The sequence below is a fragment of the Notechis scutatus genome, chromosome 1, assembly GCF_049901735.1.
Source record: "Notechis scutatus isolate UNSWTSFEM ecotype Mainland chromosome 1, rNotScu1.2, whole genome shotgun sequence".
NCBI lineage: Eukaryota > Metazoa > Chordata > Lepidosauria > Squamata > Elapidae > Notechis > Notechis scutatus.
Window position 1 is genome coordinate 68,726,529 of NC_142009.1, and position 20,533 is coordinate 68,747,061.

Consider the following 20,533-nt stretch of genomic DNA (forward strand, 5'->3'; position numbering starts at 1 on the left):
AAAACATGGAAAAGAAGTTATAAGTCACAGACAGATTATTTTCCCTTAGCAACCATGTGCTAGTGGCAGAATTCCTGATGCCGGCTGTAGCTGCTAACACAAGACTACCTGAAGTCAGATCTGATTGATATTATTTCTTATAAATTATATCTTAGTAGCCCCAAGTTGTTCTGCCAATTTTAACAGTTCTAAGATTTGAAACTAATTGGCAGAAGACATAATCTTGGGGAACAGGACGACGAGTCAGCAGTCAGATAAAAGAAATCTCAATCTAGGATAGAAACAGCATTTGGGAAAGCACCTCAGAAATGACCCTCCCTAATCCCCCTAAAAGAAGGGAGGGTGGAAGCACATATGGACTTGCAAGATTTCATTACTGCAATCTTATATTAAAAGTAGTATTAATATTCATAATTCTGATCTAATCTGGTCTACCTTGAAGGGCTCACACAAACTACAGTGGTAATAAACTAGTAGAAATATAAAAAAACATTTATTTTTGCAAGATTTTTCATGTATTGTCAATTCCAGATTGAAATGCATGTTCCTATTTGTTTTGTTTTTTCCTTATATTCATCCTTGCTGTGTCAATCTGTAAGGTTCTGGACTCCAGTAATCTAGATTCTAATGAGGGCAATGAATTTTTTTTTTATTAGATCATGTTGCCTAGATCTCTATGTATAGCATATTTTCCCATGGCAGCCTTAAAGTTAGGGATAACTTATTCATGGCAAATAATTGTAAAATGGTATCTTTTATTTAATGCAAGGAACATTCTTTATTACTTCTAAGTTTATTTATAGTAAACAAAATGATAGTTTTGCCTGTTCCTTTGTATAAATTTTGTACAATTGGCCCACATACCAGAAAAAAAAATGAAATATTGAGGAAATTCAAACCACAACCTGCAGAACTTCTGATTAACTATAGATATTACTTCGTAACAAAACCCAGCTAATTATTTAGCTGAAAATACTAAAATAATACTTGATGACATTGAAGTTACTTTCTCAATATTACCATTTCTGCTGCATAATTTATGCCTATATATTAATTTGCACAGCAACTCTGTTATTAATTCTATGGATAATGGGAGCAGATAACCATACTGAAAGATTAGCAAATTTATGTAGTTTTCATACATAAATGACATTATTGGGACCTATATTTGCATTGTAAGAGTAATTAATGGAGTAGCTCTGTAGCATGTAGCAAGTCAGGCCAGCCTATCAAACATCAAAAACATCCACCAGGTTATCCAACCTCCCTTACATGGAAAGCTTTAGGGAAAAATACAATCAGAAATGGAATCAATGCTCAATGTCATCCAAATGTAAAGTCAAGATATTGCAATGGAGTTTGAACTGGACCAATATGCCACCCTTATGATCAATGGGGAAAACAGTGAAGACTGAAGGAATTAAGATGGCAATAACATTAGGAATCTGGATGGAGATTATTATAAATACTTGGGTATCTTTCAGGCTAATAACAGCAAGCACACTGAAATAAAAAAAGGTTAGTACTAAAGATATCAGAAGAGTGAAGAAATTTTAAAACCCAAACAAAATGGCAGAAATACTATTTAAGTGATTGACCCCTGGATAACTCTAGTCATCGGATATACAGTGGATTAGATTGCAATGGATTAATGGACTGGATTTAAAGTTAAGTAGAAACCCTGGATAGAAAGACCAGAAAAATGATAATGAATCATGCCCTTCATCGATGCAGTGGCATTGACAGACTCTATTTTCCAAGGAGCATAGGTGGGCATAGATACACCAGATAATTGAAGAAGAACAAGAAAAGGCTTTGGAAGAATATCGGAAGGCCAGTGAAGAAGATGCTAGTATTCTATGAAGGCTTACTGAATATCAAAAGCTACCAAACTGCCCTGTAAGAAAGGCCAAATAAAGAAAGACTAGACTAGACTAGACATGGCAAGACAAAGTAATATATGGCCAGTACAGGTAGTCAGTTTACTTGGTGACCATTCAATGTTACAACGGCCCTGAAAAAAATGACTTATGACCATTTTTCAGACTTATGACCGTTGTAGCATCTACATTCAGATGCTGGACAACTGATTCACATTTATGACAGTTGCAGTGTCCCTGGATCATTTGATCCTCTTTTGCCACCTTCTGACAAGCAGAGTCAATAGGGAAACCAGTTTCACTTAACAACTGGGTTACTAATTTAACAACTGTAGTGATTCACTTAACAAATGTGGCAATGTAAGTCATAAAACTCACTTAATAAATTTCTCACTTAGCGACATAAATTTTGGGCTCAGTTGTGGTCGTAAGTTGAGGACTAGATGTACATTAAAAAAAAACCAGCAGGCAGATCAGATAACAAGACCCGGCAATGGCTAAGAACAGGAAAGCTGAAGAAAGAAACAGAGGAACTAATTTTGGCTGCACAAGACCACATCTTAAGAACAAATGCATATAAAGTCAGATAGCAACAGATTGCAAATGCCCTCCCTGCAAAGAAGCTGAAGAAACAGTGGGCTCCTATTGCAAGAATATTGCAAACTGATTACAAACAGCCATATGACAAAGTAAAAATGATGCACTGAATACCTGCAAGAATGACCACTTGCCTGCAAACAAGAACTTGGGAATTCAGGCAGTCAGGCCTCTGCTTGATAACACCCAGATTTAACAACTGTAGATAGGAAAGACAAAAAAGGTCTGGACTGTAAACACTGAAGTACCTGGAGACAGCAGCATAGAAGAGAAAGAACTGGGGGGAGGGAAAAATCACGAAATATGAAAGCCTGCAAATAGAAGCAGATCAACGGTGATGAAAGAAAGCAATGATAGGCAGGTGTCCTGAGTGCAGTCCCAAAATTTCTGAAGCACCAATCAACAACATCAGCATTGACAAAAATCACACCAGTCAGTTGCAAAAGGCAGCTTTACTCCGACAGTTTATATCATGTGATGATACCTTAATAATAATATTAATCAACATCTGCCTCTCCGAAATTCTTGGAAGGAGTAAAAGTAAAAAGAAGAAAAAAAGAAGCCAAATTCAGTCTAAATATCTGGCTGATTGTGCAACTTACCCAAATAAATTAAACTTTCATCTGCCACCCGACTTTCAGTGATTCAGGGAGGCTCACAATATTCAAATAAAGAAAGTGCAATGCATGTCGGATACCTTCATTCTAAGGCAAGGGCCTCCAAACTTCGCAACTTGAGGACTTCAACTTCCAGAATTCCTCAGCCAGCCATGCTGTCTGGGGAATTCTGGGAGTTGAAGTTCACAAGTCTTAAAGTGGCCAAGGTTGGAGACCCCTGTTCTAAAGATATAGTTTTTCAGTTTGTTTTTTTCTTCATAATTTGGAGAAATAGAAACCAGTAGTTTTAATAAAATCAAAAGAGGATTTAACGTTGTCCAAGGCCCATTTTGGCTTGTAATAGAGAAGAAACCTACTTCTGTTACTAGAATCACACTCAAGAGAAGAAACCTACTTCTGTTACTAGGATCACACTCAAGAAATAAATGTCTCTGTCAAGTTAGAACGTTTTATGTCAGTGCTTGTAAGTATATTGTGTTCCACTTTATAGTGTTAGATGTACACTCACAACACCACAAAAATGTATCTAAAAAATAAATGTGCAAAGTGAAACCTTTTTTAAAAAAAATGTGACTCATTATTTATTTATTTATTTATTTATTTATTTATTCAATCTGGATGCTACCTTATTCAAGCTAACCCTGAATGGCTATTACTGGCACTGAAATGAGCCATATTTTATATTTGGTTTTATATAGAGAACCTGTTTTATAAATCCATTTTAAGGAATCTATTACTAAAACTCTCTGCGTGTTTTCCAAGACTGTATATGAAAATAATGAAAGCATCACTTATTACAACTGCTACATTTTAAAATGTTGCACAATTAAATAACATTTAATTGGAGAAGGCTACTATTTGTACTACTGTCACATCCAAATTATTACAATTCGTTAAAATAATTAAAAACATAAAATACACGATTCCCAAATAAGGTTTGTTTCCATTAAATATGAACTTATTGCATGATAATTGGAGACAGTATGTTTGCATTATGATGTAGGGAAAATCAGCGGCTTTGTATTAAAATTTACAGAGATTGCACATGACTGTATGAGGATTGGAAATTTTAGGAAAGATGAACTTTTCTTTTCTTTTCTAAGTTGGTAAACAGAAGATTGTTCTGAGCATTTCAAAAGGAGAACATTAGGACAGTCTCTTATGCTACCTCATGAAAGTTGATCAATAACTCTAGGACTCCAATTACTGGACATTAACTCCTATGTACAAAACACAGATGCTTCCTCTGCCATGTTACTTCTTCTGAAAGTGCCAAATTATTCAAAGCTTGAACTATTTTTCTTTCTTCTTGCAACAGCAAAATATTAGTATATGTTCATATCTCTTCTTTTATTATAAAATTATCCAGTGTTTAAGTTCTTCTATACCCTTCTGTATCTGGTTGCGGTAAAAATCCACATTGGCAGTAAAGTCAGTACAGACTGCAGATTCTGTGTTGCCAAGTGTACAGTATAATGCTGTTCCTCCAATACTAAGGAAGACAGTTACTATGCACAGTAAGATCAGCAAAATGCAGGAGCCAGCCCCAACGTCCTCTGTAAAAAGAAGATAGATGGCACAGAGTGAATAGAATGGCAGATAACTGAAATACTTTACTTACCTGTACTGTATACATTTCCCAACACTGAAATTGCCAAATAAATGCCCAGAACCAGCAACTTTCTCTACTAAGACAGGGCAAAGCTAAAGACAAATGTCAATATTGGACCAAAGAAAGATTTAGGCAATAAGCTTCCTTCTTTTGCTTTTGCAGAAGAAAATGTGCACAATTAAATATTTGTTTGTATTTACAACTTGCTTCTATAGGTAGTCTCCTATAGTAGCATAGCTGGCTAGAGAATTCTGGGAGTTGAAGTCCACAAGTCTTAAAGTTGCAGGGTTTGGAGACCTCTGATTTAAACTAATGACGGTACTGAATGAGTGGTCCTTATAATTGGGTCTCAGAGTTTGCAGAGTCCACAGGGTCATGTGATCTTGATCTGGCTGCTATGGGACCAGCTGGTGATTACAATTTTGCAGCATCCCGCAATCATGTGATTGCCATTTGTGACCGTGGCTACCAGCTTCTGACAGGAAAGTCAGTGGAGAAATCAGTAGAAGGTTGCTAATACCTTAATCCACTTAATAGCTCTTAGCAATAGCACTTAGATTTATATACCACTTCATAATGCATTACAACTCTCCCTAAGCAGTTTACAGAGTTAGCATATTACCCTCAACAATCTGGGTCCTCATTTTACCAACCTCGGAAGGATTGAAGGCTGAAACAGCCTTGAGCCGAGGATCAAACTCCTGGCTGTCAGCAAAATTAGCCTGCAATCCTGCACTCTAACCACTGCACCACCACAACTCTTTTAATAACCGTATGGAATTGCTTAACAATGGCAACCACAAGCATCAGAACTGCTGGCACTAAGCAATGTGGTCACAATGTCACACTTTCCAATTGCACTGCTTAGTGACATCCCAATTACCCTTTTTAAGTGAACGATGCCTGTATAATTTTATTCCATTCATTCATGGATGGAAAAATAAAATCCATGTATTTTTATGCTAGCTTTTCCCCAACATATTAACTCAACACAAATATTTTTGATTCTATGAATGGGCTGTTTAATTTATTGACCTTTTTAATAGTGAAGTTATACACTACTGTGGGATTGAATTTATGAGGGAATCTGTAATATTTTGATATAAGATAACATCCCCACCAGCTGCATTAGAAATACTGCATAAGAACATTTTATTTTATTTATTTAATAAATGTATATGTCCACCCAACTTATATACATGACTCTGGGTCAAAATAAAACAAAATAAAAATATGACCAATAATTAAAAACATAAATAACACACCCAGCCAAAAATAGGAGCTGAGAATAATGGCAGCACCTCAAAATCAATACAACCACCCATGCTAATAGGTTCTCTGATTTGACTTTGATTTTGCCTTCTATTTATAGATATTTTCTATCTGTCCCCTACAAAATTAGTACAATCTTAACTGGCAATAATATTGGCTGAATAGCCAAGCATAGGGCTGTGTTATTATTGTTAGCATAGAATTCCTTTCCTTTCCTTTTTCCTTCCCTTCCCTTTCCCCTCTCCTCCATTGCCTGCCTGCCTTATCCATAAAACAAGATAATAGAATATATATTAATAACATTGTGCAATGATTAAAGAGAATAAAAAGCCTATTAAGAGATATGTAAATCAAACTTGGCAGAAAATAAAAAAAATGCTGCAGAGGATGCCAAGATTCTGGTGACAAATTAGATTTGTGGAAAATTCTAGAACAAGGCAATCAACAACTGTTAAGTATATGGAAAAGATAAAACCTGGAGTTGATTGTAGAACAAATCCACTGATTTCTAATAGTCATAGATGTGGCTAAGAATTCTGTAACTTTCTAAGATGCTGATTTTGCAGCAGATAATTTATAATCACTGGTTACAACAGGTGGAAAAGCTTACTAATAAATGATTCAGTTAGATCAAAGGATCACATGTGGTATATGGAACAGTCTAGTAATTCTTGGGTCACAAACTCAGTCATGTGTCCCAGCACATGCAAAGGTGGCGCTGATAAGGAATGTTATCTTTTCCTGAAGCAACCAATGAGGGCAGGGCATCAAATCATTACAATGTAAATCCTCTTCCGTATGGTGCATAAATGATAAGATAAAAATATCAAGATATAAGAAAAAGAGTACTTAGGAGGTCATGATACTGAAGACCTATCCTTTGGGGTGTCAAAGTCTAAGACTCTACACTTGAGCTAAGCCAAAGTTTTATCTGATCCCTTTCATTGCAGACATTTTGTGAAAGTGGCCATGACATATGCTCAATATCCCGAATGTAGCCACCATTTCAAAAAGGGCAGGGCTCATGAGATGACCTATCTCCCACAAAACAATGCAACACAATGTTTGCATGAAAGTATATTACCTATAGTTGAGAGCAACCTACCCTCTCCATTCGTCACTCTTGGATATTAGCAGATGTGGCACATATATGTAACTTGAATATTTAGGGTTTTATATTTCGTGTGATTATGCAATTCTGTAGTTAAAATTAGTGAGGAGAAAGTACCTTGTTCTAATGTGTCTTCCATTTCTTGGAATCTCACTCTTCTTTTTGATTGTTTCAGCTGGATTTGAGCCAATCTTTTTTCTTCACTGTCATCTCTTTTTTTCAATATAGATACAAGCCCCTCTGCAGGAACAGTCTAACAAGAATGATAAAATAGACTGTTATAAAACACAGTATTAAGAGTTTGTTTCATTTGCTATGTATACATAGTGTGCTTATATATTACAGAATCTTACACATTATCTTTGAGATATTTTAACTCTTGATTTTAATCTTCACAATTATTGAAGATTATAAGTTGCAAACATAATTATTTTATAAGATATTTAAGAGATTTGACTTTAAAATACTGTTAAATATCAAATATCAAAGGTTCTATTAATATCCTACAACATAATGTTCTCCCTTGGTTCTATTTGGATAGAAACTAGATGCTATTATGGATAAAAGTAGCTCAAGTATTTCCTTATTTGGATGTTGGACATGCAATTGAGAATAAATCTGGTATAATGATGAAACCAAGCATAGAATGATAAGACACATTTCTGCAGTGTAGCTATAAAAGTTTATATTTTACTCCAAACACTAGTCTGAATTCCACAAATAAGCATCTTAAAGCATAAAAGCTCTTAAAATATAAAATCAATAAGAAAGTGAATTGCTAAAAGCATAGGTACTTAAAGTAGAATTCTTAGTAGCTTCTATCTGCAAAGGATAATTTCACCTATATTAGTAGAGCCATTACTTCTCTATGAATTATTTAATTTTTCAAGGCAGCCAATCTATGGTATGGCCATATTTCAGTTATTGTACTTTTATATTGTCAAATAAAAAAGAATATAGTTTTGATCAATGCTTTTTGAACTAAATTATATTGCAATACAATCTATAATAAGTGAACTGCAACCTGCACTGAACTGTTATATATATAAAAAGGATGCAGTATTGCAGACTAATTTTGCCAACTGCCAGCAGTTTGATCCTGACTGGCTCAAGATTGACTCAGCTTTCCATCCTTCCAAGGTCAGCAAAATGAGGACCCAGATAGTTGGGGGTAATATGCTGACTCTGTAAACCGCTTAGAGAGAACTATAAAGTAATGTGAAGTGGTATATAAGTCTTAATGCTATTGCTATTCAGGAGCTTACAATGCACATACATTCCAAGCAAGCAGCTATATGGCATCCATTAACCTAAAAATTCAATTTCAGCTTCAGTACTCCCATTACTCTTAAATATTGGCAATGACCCTGCACATGTTTGATATGAAATGTGAAATGCACATGCAGCAATGCCATAGACAACAGTAAGAATTGAAGTAGTCAGGTATGAGAATTTTCTCAAGGTCAAAAACTCATTAAATGTTATGGAGCGGTTACAATCCTAAAGATTAGTGCAGTATGCCCAATCTATCAAAAAATTCTCATCCAGCTATACTGATATGTAAGTCACATCGATAATAGCTGAACTTATTATCTTTTTAATTCAAAATATTTGAAAATACAAATAATTCCAGATTTAAATATAAAACAATTACATATATTCAACCTACAGTTACTTTCCTTTCTAACTTCTTAAATATCATTAAGGTATTGAAATATACTATAGTAATCACCTTCAGCAGAACTAAGAAATAGAAAGTTCTTTTTCAAATGTATTATGACAGTCACTTATAAGTAGCACTTTGTGAATCCCTTTCTTTCCCACCATTTTAATGCCTTTGCAGGTGTTTTCTCTGTGGGGTTCAGCTTTTAGAATACACAATGCCCCCTGGAGGCTGAGTACTCCATTGCAGAAAGGATATACAAAGGCCTCTGGGAGTTAGAAATAGGGTATCACAAGGAACTAAAGACAACCAAGCTTTTACCCATTATGTGATTTTAATTATACTGATTTTAATTCTGACTTTAAAAGTATTGACTTCAGTGTTGTGTTTTTACTCTGTATCTTTCCATTACTGTAAGTCCCTCTGACTTCAGAGAGTAATTAGGACTGCAGAAAAAACAATTACTACCAACCTGCCTTCAATTGAGAACCTGTATACTGCACGAGTCAAAAAGAGGGCTGAAAATATTTACAGACCCCTCACATCCTGGACATAAACTGTTTCAACTCCTACCTTCAAAACTATAGAGCACTGCACACCAGAACAACTAGACACAAGAACAGTTTTTCCCCAAACACCATCACTCTGCTAAACAAATAATTCCCTCAACACTGTCAAACTATTTACTAAGTCTGCATTACTGTAACTATTAATCCTCCCATCCTTCCTTTCACCCATCCCCTCCCACTTGTGATTGTAGGACTGTAACTTTGTCGCTTGTATCCCTACGATTTATATTGACTGTTTCCTACTATGATTCGATTGCTTATTGTACCCTCTGACTATCATTAAGTGTTGTACCTTATGACTCTTGACGAATGTATCTTTTCTTTTATGTACACTGAGAGCATTTGCACCAAGACAAATTCCTTGTGTGTCCAATCACACTTGGCCAATAAAGAATGCTATTCTATTCTATTCTATTCTATTCTATTCATAATAGTACAAAGGAAGCAAGAAAATATCTCTCTCTTAAAAAGACTAATATTGGGCAAGTTTAACTGTAAACACACTGCTGAATTCTGGCAACTGAAAATCCTGATTTATAGTAGATGGAAGTGATTTCTCCAAAATCAAATGAAATTTAATGGCTGTAATTGCTGACATTTGGTGGTATAGTAACATATGTACTATAACATTAAGGACATTTTGGTAGGAGGGTTGAGGACGGCACACAAAAACTTTGAATATTGTATAAAAGCTGGGCATAACTAGACATTGGCTTAGGCTATCTTTCTGAAATATTTTTTAATGCATAGCTATGAATTGGGGCATCCATTCTGCTGTTTCTCTTCATGCCAAGATGTGTTTTTATGCAAAATATGGACATGAATCAATTTTTATAGATAGCTGATTGAAATATTGTGTCACGTTTTACTAAAATTTTAAGAGAAAACATTTCAGTGCTTTATGCCCAACTCAATAGTATATTAAGCAAAACAAACCAGACACCAAGGCGTGGATCAAATATTAGATTCCTGTCAACATGTCAGTACAATTTTTATTGGCGTTCCTAATTGTAATATTAAAATTCAACTCTCCTTTTTGAAACAGAGATTACACATTTCTCCATGATCTGTCTCCCTCTAGGGAGAATCCACAGGGTTGCTTAGAAGAAAGGGCAAAATAAATGGAAACTATTACTCCTTCAGTTTTTCATCAGGACAGATACAGGTAGTCCTTGACTTATGTCCAGAATTGAGCCCAAAATTTATCTTGTTAAGTAAGACATTTTACATTTTGTCCCATTTTACGACCTTGCTTGCCACAATTGTTAAGTGAATCACTGCAACTGATAAGTTAGTAACCTGGTTGTTAAGTGAATCTGGCTTCCCCCTTGACTTTGCTAGTCAGAAGGTTGCAAAAGGGGATCATATCACTTTGGGACACAGCAACAGTCATAAGTATGAACCAGTTGCTAAGCATCTGAATTTTGATCACATGCTCATGGGGATCCTTCAAAGGTTGTAACTGTGAAAAATGGTCATAAGTCATTTTTTTCAGTGCTGTTGTAATTTTGAACGGAAACTGAATGAACTGTTGTAAGTCAAGGACACCCGTATGTCTGGAGAAAGAACCAATCAACAATAAGGAAGATAAGGAAGAGATTTGGATCAGCAGTGGCTCTGTTGATAAGCAATGGACTTGCTTGTTGTAGTACAGCTCAGTAAGTGTCCCAGAATACTAAGTCCTCAATTTTAGGAAATAAGCATAAATTTTTATATTATCCAACATTCACATCCATTTAATTTTGCACAATAAACCACTATAGTTCTACTCTAATGAACATTCAAAAACGCCATCCCATCCCCTTTGCTTTCCCATATTTTACATCTCTTTAAAGTTCATTTTCCAGCTGACAGAGCCAGAGGAGTAAGCTCCCTCTAGAGACAACTCATATTATTCCATATTTGGCCTGCAGAGATTGCTGTTGAATGATGCAAGGTACATTCTGTGCCCTCTTTAAAGACCAATGTCTCCCTGTGATAAATTCAGTGCTCAAACAACAGCAACACAGAGCTACGAATTACATAAGATCTCCCATAAGAGCATTGTATCATCAACTCTTACACTTACAGTAAACACAAGATGGGAAAGTGAGAAAAACACACAAGTAAATAGATTGTAATGTGGCTAGAATTGTTAAAACATGGTTTTAACAAGTTAAAGTTTCTCAAAAGCATTACTAATGTAAAAAAACAGCATTGAAAAGTAGAAGAAGAGTGAAATCAGGAGTTTCATATATAATCCATTTAAAAGAACTTTTCAGAAGGCTGATAGGGATTTCTTCATTTTTCTTAAGGAAATCATAATATTTGCTAGATTTTTTTTAAACAATAGAATCTTAGTTTTAAAATTCAGAATAAGCCACCTTGGTTTTACTCAAACTTTAGCAATTACAATGCACATTATACCAAGTGGTTGGAAATATTATCTGGTATTCTTCTTCCCCATCCAAGATTTGGGAACATCTATGTACTTTGCTATATATATTCATTCATTACACTCTCTCCACATGCTAGGACCCATCCATCTGTTAATAATACCACAAGTACTTTCAACACTTTGAAATACATACTCTCATAGTTACAAGTTCACCTTTACAAGAAAAACAGGGTTAAAGTTTAAAAAAAGAGACGTTCTTCATTCTAAATTCTGCTTACATACATTTATTTTACTGGTAGGAAGACAGCAATTTATTTGTGGCGTTAAGAATAATTGCAATAAGTAAACAGACAAACCAGTGACCCTAGGGAAAAGCCCAATGAATAAGTCAAATGAAATAAAGCATTATTGTTGTTGTTATTGTTGTTAGAAAAACAGCTGAATGCCTTCAAAAACGATTTTGATAGAAAAATTGATGTTTTCCTTTCTAATTTTTACAGATCAATGCATCAACCCTAAACTGTAATTTCCTATGGCTGACTTCATAAGAAGATATAATTAACATTTCCAAAAACATGAAGTGACCGCAATAAAAGCACTCAGCAATGAAAGAATAGCATGTTCTGTCTTAATATATAATTCTCTGAAAAGCAATATAAGGCATTTATCAAGCCTAGTAGCTGCACCAAGAAGTTATAACAAAACAAAATAATTTAGAGGTTAACAGGAACAATAGAGAATGGCAATAAAAGTGAAATAACTCAGAAACAGAAAAACAATGTATGCTAACATGTCTGTTTTCTAAGTGGAAATCTATTTTTTCCTTTTTAAAAATATAATTTATATTAAAGAAATATTTTATAAAGTTAAAAGATAAACATGAAAAAGGAGAAAGAAAGGTAAAAAAAAGTATTGAAAACAAAAGAAAATGAGAGAAAAAGGAAAAAATACTTAAGAAGTGACTTCAGATCTTCTTTACGGCAGTTATAGTAATAATTAATACGATTTCCATCTTCAAAATTACACAGCATAGTTCCCTGCTCTTCATATCAGCTCATTTTAACAGGTAAATCCAGAAGTTCATTTTTATCCACTGAAAATCTGTTTTTTCCAAAGTGCATATTTAAATGCTGGTAAAGTCATGCAAGTATCATAAACTTTCTCTTCAACTGCTTTACATGCTGAAGAAAATAAATACATACATACAGGGCAATCATGAATCATGAAAACAAGATTTTTTTTCAGTATTTACCTCGGCAATCTGTATTCGTTTTGCAAGCTCATCAAGTGAAGAAAAGCTTTCATCTGGTGAATAATCCTCCGATGAAGAATAAAGTGCTTGTTCAAGTGGAAGAATTTCAGAGTTTTCTTGGGCTTCTAGAAATTTAAGAGCCTCCTCTCTAACTTTTATGGTACCATTTAAAATATGTTCAAGGAAGCCTTCTGATTCCTCACTTTCACCTTTTTCTTCCAGTACTGTTGTTTCTTCCTGTGTCCATTCATATACAACTCTAGGCTGTTTGGACATCTCAGTGTCAAACTGTACATTCCCACTAATGCCTGATGTTTGGTTTTGCACAGATTTCCTGTTATTTTCATAATCAGGCTGTTGCTGCTGTGGCAGATTTACTAAGTTGCTTTCCAACTGGCTACAGGCAATCACCACAGAGCTAGAACAGGTTTTTGTCCTCAGTAAGTTTCTTTTGGATGGAATATTTTCATCCGTGGCTATAAGATCAGGAGGTATATAATCAGCATCTGTCCAAACTAATGCATCTACCATTGGTTCACTAAAACACGTTGCTGCAGGCTTTTCAGCTGCTGCTTCTATTTTTGCTCCATCCTGAGAGAACTGTTCTTTCCTTAGCTGCAGGCTGTCATTTTCACTAGCATCCCTCAAAGATAAACACTGAGAGAAAGGCGTGTCCAGGGTCTCTGTGGATAAAACAAATGGCTGATTCAGTGTGGATTCGGTACAGCAGAGCTCCTCCTTGAGATGGTGTTTCCTTGCAGATAGCTGAAGTCTTTCTTTTTCCTTGATCAGACAACAGCTTTCAGACTGGAAACTTTCATCTCTCTCTCCTTCTCTGTGATGGTTCTGTTTCTTTGCTTCAATACTTGGCTGGCTCTGAGTATCTAAATGAAACGGAAAAAGAGTCGAAGCATTTAGAGGTGATTCAGCACAAAAACACTGAGGGAAAAACAACAACAACCAACAACAAAACATCTGACAGCACTGTCAGTAATGCTTGAACAGATTATCCTTGGCAGCAATGGTCTGATACATTAATTTTAATACCAAGATTTAAAATAGCCAGATCCCATTAAAATAACCGAGTGTAACTTTAAATGGAGTGTTATCTTAATGTTTATGCAAATTGTGCCTGAAGTGCAATGTTGGTACGTACAGTTTGAATCCAATGTTTGAACCAGTGTTTATAAATGAAATCTGTAGAAAACTCATTAGGATGCCTGTGCAGTAAAAACAGAGGCAGAGCAAGAGAAGTCAAAAAGTACTGTATTTTTCGGAGTATAAGACACACTTTTTCTACCCCCAAAAGTGGGTGGAAATGTCTGTGCATCTTATAGAGAGAATGTTGCCTCCGCATCCCATTTTTGGCCTCCCACACTCCATTTTCGGCCTCCGCGTCCCATTTTTGGCATCCGGGCACCCTGTTTTCAGCCTCTGTGTGCCCCATTTTCTCCCCATTCCAATCCTCGCTGCCCAAAATTGGCCGAAAACAGGATGCATGGAGGCCAAAAATGGCATGCAGAGGCTGAAAATGGGGTGTGTGGAGGCAGCAATAGGCAATGGCAATCCCTGCAGCCTAAAACAGCTGATCGCTGGGAGGCCAATTCAACCGACAATCAGCTGCTTGTGCTAATCAGGCTGTGCTGAAGCTGACCAGGCTGTTTGCTGTTTGTTGCAAGGAGGCAAATTGCTGGGAGGTAGAGGCAGAGGGAGATTTTTTTTTCTTGTTTTCCTCCCCAAAAGCTGGTTGGGTCTTATACTTTGGAGCATGTTATACTCTGAAAAATACGGTATATACCAGTTATCACAGGAGATCTAACTAGTTGAAGGAGAGAATACTGTATTTAGTGATATAATCTTGTATGATTATTTTAACAGCAGGATAATATTAAACTACGCAAAGCTAGGCAAATCAATCCAGTGTATCAACTTCTGATTAACTACAAATCCTTGCCCATATATGAACTAAATCAAGGAATGTTTGTGTCTAAAAATACACATGGATATGAGCTTGTGCTATATAATGTAAAAATAAGTTTACCACAGTTATAAATATATTTTCTTAACTTGCATTTAAAAACAGAGAATTAAACATATGCTATAAGTTCCTTAATGTTTGCAGAATAATTTTCCAACATGAATAAAGGGTCATGGCAGAAAAATCAACAAGAACTCAATGACAACTTCTGTAACAGAGGAAAATTGAGGCTTGACTTTTTTATGTCCTTAAATGACTAAATTAGGAGGATATCAAAGAAAGGAGAGGAACAGCAAATGATGGGAAGGATTTTCAAGATGACATAGATAACTTAATTCAAAGAGCAGAGGTTCCTCATCCCTGTTCTAAGAGGGATTGAAGTTATTGACAGAAAAACACAAAAAGGAACTATTTTTGTAGCATCCTAACTGAGGTGTATACATATGCTATGGATGATATGTGATAAATTTGAATATGAGATTTTAATTTTAATTTGAAGTCTCTTATCCGAATCTCTTCTCCAAAAATAGGCTGAATGTTCTTTGCCTTTCAGTAAAAAATGTTAATGTTTATACACATTTCAAGACCATGTTTTAAAGGCATTAAGAATAATAAACATGAGAAACCTAATAACATTTCCCTCCTGAATTTTTAGGGAAATATGTAAAAAGCTATTGTACGAGATACAATTTCTCCATAATATATTCAAGTATTTGTATATTATGTATTATAGGACAAATATGGCACTGTGTACAGAAGGATGTGTTTAGAATTCAAATTTAAAATTTCCATCAGCTTACATACTCATTTTAAAACTCAAGTTGATGATGATGATGATTATTATTTTTACATACTCACCAATTTTGTGAATGTCATGACTATGCAAGAGTCATGCATTAATCTAAAAAGTCTAATTGCATCAGCTCCATTTACCGATTTCCATTGACAAAGTTATTATTGCAAAGGATGCACTATCTATTCTTGAATAGGACATTTTTTTAATGCCAGGAATTATATTGTACATTTGAAGAGAAACAAGAGCTATAATGGCTGGACTGATAATGTACGTGAACCTATGTCATATTTGTGGCCTGGGTTTTCTATTTTGTTTTCCTGCTTTGGTGGGAGCATTTATTATTTTTTAAAATTATGTTAAATCTATTTCAGGAATTTTCATGTGCTTCCCACCTCAATATAGTTGGAAATGTGCCACTGTTTTATTTTGTTGTTGTTGTTGTTGTTGCAATTGTGGTTATAGCAGCATAAAATTAGTTCAGAGGCAATGTGTAACCCATCTCTGATTACGTCTATCAAAACTGCCTCCTACAAATTTATACAACTTAATTACTAATGACATTTGTAGGAGATTGTTACCATGAAAAGACACATGAACTCCATAAGGAACTAAAACATTACAAAACATTACAAAAATGCACTCGGAAGACACTTTTGCATGCTATCTCTCAATAATAACTTTCATCCTTTTCAATTTCCTGCCCAGTTCCATTAATAACTGTATATCTTTATCCTGTAATATTTAATGCTGGAAAATAAAGAGTATTCTTTAAAGCCATTGACCATATAGTCTTTTTCCCCACAAAAAAGACATCAAGATATAATTACATTTTCTTGCTCTGATTTAAAAAGGTTGATTATTCTTCCAAATTTTCCAATAATGACATTTTTGTTTAATTTAAGCTAGAGTAATTTATAGGACAGATACCTGAATCCCATGTAGAAGTACTTTGTTCTTTTAAATCTTCAGATGCCATTAAACTTATGAACCGTTCACATCTAAAGGATATTTCTTTATTTATGAGCTGCAAAGCAAAGTAACGTTTACATTATAAATATCTTTGTTTTTATGTTTATGTTGCACATGTTATGGGAAGTAATTTCTTTTAAAGAATACTCAATCATTTAATAGCAAACTATGTCAAGAAAAAAAAAACCATAGCTTACCTTGCTCCTGGAGACAAGTGGCCTGTAACCCAAAAGCATAAGAAAATTAAAAATAAACAGCAGGTCTCACCAAAATATTCTTCATAACAAACGTCATCAAAACTAGAGAACAAATCAGATCATTTTTTTCCATGTTCTAATAATAGCATAGGGCTTTACAAGACTGAAATACTATCTATACCACCAGTTTTAAAGCACAGAGCCAGAGCATACCAATATTAATGACATTACTGTACAAATTGTCACTTGATGGCCCAGAAGGCAATAAAAATAGTGAAATGAATGTAAGATCTTGTAAGTGCCCTTACAGCCTGTGTTTATTTAAAAATTCCAGCTTTACAAAAATTGCCCTAAACTGAAATCAACCAAGAAAAATTAGCCAAAGACTCTGAATTCTAATTTACTGTTGGGGAAACTGCACAGAGAGAATATACTACTGGCTTACTGACAGTTCATTCAGTGGCCATTCGAAATGATAAAAAATACTGAACGAAGAGACTTATGACTCAAATTATGGCTGTCGCAGTGCCCCTGTGACCACGTGATTGTGATTTGGGCATTTGGCAACCCATTTACACTTACAAGTGGTTGCCAAGCTCCCTGCAATCATGTGATTGTCATTTGAAATCTTCCCTTTCCCAGAAAATCAATGGCCAAACCACTGCTGTCTGCCAAGAGGACACTCTCTTATTTCTGGGAAGTGGCTGAAAAGAGTCCCAAACTCAAGCAGAATTTTGGCACAGAATATTTGCAGAATAGGTTATTTGCAACCAGCTTCAAGAAACGAGCGGGAACTCTCTTGTCTATGGGGGCTGACTGAAAAAGGTCCATTTCGAAATCCAAGCAGGATTTGTAGCCCCAGAGTAGAGAGGCAGTAAAGGACTGAAAAATCTCTTGGGATGGGGGAGGCCTTGGTATGCTGCCCCACTCCCTCATACACACACACAGAATGTGATTTAGAGAGTTTATTAATGTTCCCCAGCAATTCCCTTCACCTAGCCTCAGAACTGTCCCAAATATATCCAGCCATAAGCAGGCCAAGATTAGTCCACAAGGCAATTGCCAGGAGTCCATAAAACAATGCAAACACCAAACACAGGCATGATATTCCCTCTGAAAAAAAAAAATCGGGCTGCCAAAGAGACCCCCCACCGCGCGCCAAGAAATCGCTGCCCAGCTCCCTTCGCACCGCCCGCCTACCCGCCCGCCCGGCCTCCGCCGCACCGCCTCGCACCGCCCGCCGCTCGCACCGCCCGCCCGCCCGGCCTCCGCTACGCACCGCGTTGCCTCGGGAAGGAAAGGCAAAACCAGGAGCGCTGCTGCCGTTGCAAGCGCCGCCGCGGCTCTTCCTTTTGCCTTTCCTTCCTGAGGCAACGCGGGACTGAGCCACGCAGAGCCGCGCCGGCGGTAGCAACTCCTGACTGGGCCTCCGAGGGGAGGGGAAGGAGGAGAAGAAGGGGGGAAAGGGGGCGATTTCAAAAATCGAATTCGAATTTAATCGGAAGAATATCATGTCTGCAAACACTTAAATCCACCAGGTGAAACTGAAACGCACACATAAAAACTCACTTGGCAAGAGAAGTTCAGAGTCTCCAAGGCACAAAGTCAAACAGGAAGAAAAAGGATCAAACACAGCTAGAAATCCAACACATTCTTTCCAGCAACCCCTCCCTTTGCCTGCTGTGATAGTTTTCTGGAATAGCTAATCAAGATGGGCAGGGCCTTCTCCTGAGTAATCTGGCAGATCTCAATTGCTCTTGTCTTTTCTCTGCCCTGCGTGCTTTCGGATCCACCATGGACGCAGCTCCTCCTCCTCTTCACTGACCATCCACCCCTGCAAGCTGTCCCTAGCCAAAGCCTCCAATAAATCTCTTTCAGCTGGCTATTCAGAGTCATTAATTAACCTAGTTCCTGACGTGCCAGAAATGAGCTCATCCTCTTTCAAGATGACCTCCAAGGAAAAATCTGAGGAACTGTCCAAGGGGGACATCACACTTGGGTGGTCTGGTACCTGCCACACACAAGTGTCTCCCTGTTCAATGGCTGAAAATCCTGCTTGGATTTTGGCAGGGAAGATTTAACTCCAGAGCGGAGAGGCAGCTCAGGAGCACAAGGTGCCTCAGGGGGGATGGGGGAGGCCTGGTACAAGCCACAAGTGAGGGTCTCTCTGTTTAAAGAGTTGAAAATCTTAATTGGATTTTGACAGGGAGGATTCTCAGCTCCTGAGCAAAGAGACCATCATGCACTGCCTGTGATGGGCCTCCCACAGCCTCCTGAGGCTGTACACACTGCTTAGCAAGGATGCCATTTGCTTAACAACCTGCAAGATAACTTAACAACTGCAACCGGGAGTGCTAAGAATTGCAGTTGTTGAGTGAAGCGATTACATGATATCACACTTAATGACAGTTTCACTCAGTAACTGAGGACCCAATCCCAACTGCAGGTGTTAAACGAGGACTATATGTACAGTGCATTGACAAACAGCAAGGCTCTTTGGCATCTTGATCAGGAGAGAATTTTCCAGCAACATTTACTATAGTTCTTTCTTGTATTTTATATACCATTCATGTTTTTATGAACAAATTAAAAATATATGGCCAATAAATGACAAAATATCATACACTTGTTGACTTCATGGAAATGTGGGCAAGGTGATATAAAATGCAATCCAGTGCTGCATTATCAGACTTGTGTGCAAGAAAATACAGTTTCTTCTAGCCACCACCCTACACATTTACTCTGATATCTTATCTTTGTATGTTTCCTTTTCCTTTAAGGAGCTCAGACTATAGTTCTTTCAAGCAAGTCGGTGAAACAGGATCAGCAGAGAGATGCAGTGAAGGATTACACAGTAAGTTACATGCCGATACGATAACTGAATGTAGGGCCCTATAATCCAACAATGTCATCACTATTCAAGAATGTTTATAAAACACTGCTCCTACATTGGCACAAGTATAGCAAGGAATTTCAAATATACTGCCTGGCTTGGGTTATCTAGTGCAGGGGTCTCCAACCTTGGCAACTTTAAGACTTGTGGACTTCAACTTTGTTGGCGGAGGAACTGTGGGAGTTGAAGTCTACAAGTCTTAAAATTGCCGAAAAATGAAAATCAGAAGAATGTTAAAATAGAATCATGTTGCTGGATCTTATCACCCATGATTCCTTGTTTATTTATTTTTAAACTTGCCTTCTTCTAAAAAATTAAGATCAATATACCTAATTCCTTCTTTTCTTCCAAAAGAGATTGAGGGTTGGAATACCTAAATGTAAAACCAGTATACTCAAGTTGAGACTCTTACTGGTAACAACATTCTGTGTGAATGTGGAAAGACACAGAGCTCAGCCCATCTGCTAGCACAGGGGTATCAAAGTCAATTTCACTGTGGGCCACATCAGGGTTGTATTTGACCTTGGAGGGCAGAGAGTGTAGCTGTGGCCAGGCATGGGCGTGACACAGGGCTCAGGTTGGGGGCACCTATGGTGGCCAAGTGCTAATGCAGGACTTTCCTGAGATCCTCCCTCACTTTCGTTATAATCTTCCTTCCTTCCTTCTCTTCTATTTCCTTCCCTCTACATTCTCCTTTCTTCTTCCTTCTCTTTCCTTATTTTTCCTTCCTTGTTCTCTTCCTATTTTCCA

The 20,533-nt window shown here is 36.6% G+C and overlaps 1 protein-coding gene across 3 annotated transcripts in view; it reads right to left on the reverse strand.

Moving 5' to 3' along the window:
- Positions 1-3,648: 3,648 nt before the first annotated feature.
- Positions 3,649-20,533, reverse strand: part of CNST (consortin, connexin sorting protein) — a 39,441-nt gene continuing 22,556 nt past the window's right edge. For 2 of the 3 annotated variants that reach the window (XM_087967022.1, XM_026669381.2), the window contains exons 8-12: positions 16,891-16,912; positions 16,652-16,748; positions 12,951-13,834; positions 7,207-7,342; positions 3,649-4,650 (exon numbers count right to left, since the gene is read on the reverse strand). In XM_087967022.1, coding sequence (XP_087823148.1) covers positions 4,448-4,650; positions 7,207-7,342; positions 12,951-13,834; positions 16,652-16,748; positions 16,891-16,912 — 1,342 coding nt within the window. In that variant the 3' untranslated portion in view covers positions 3,649-4,447. The remainder of the gene's footprint in view (positions 4,651-7,206; positions 7,343-12,950; positions 13,835-16,651; positions 16,749-16,890; positions 16,913-20,533) is intronic. The other variant, XM_087967035.1, reaches the window with a different exon arrangement.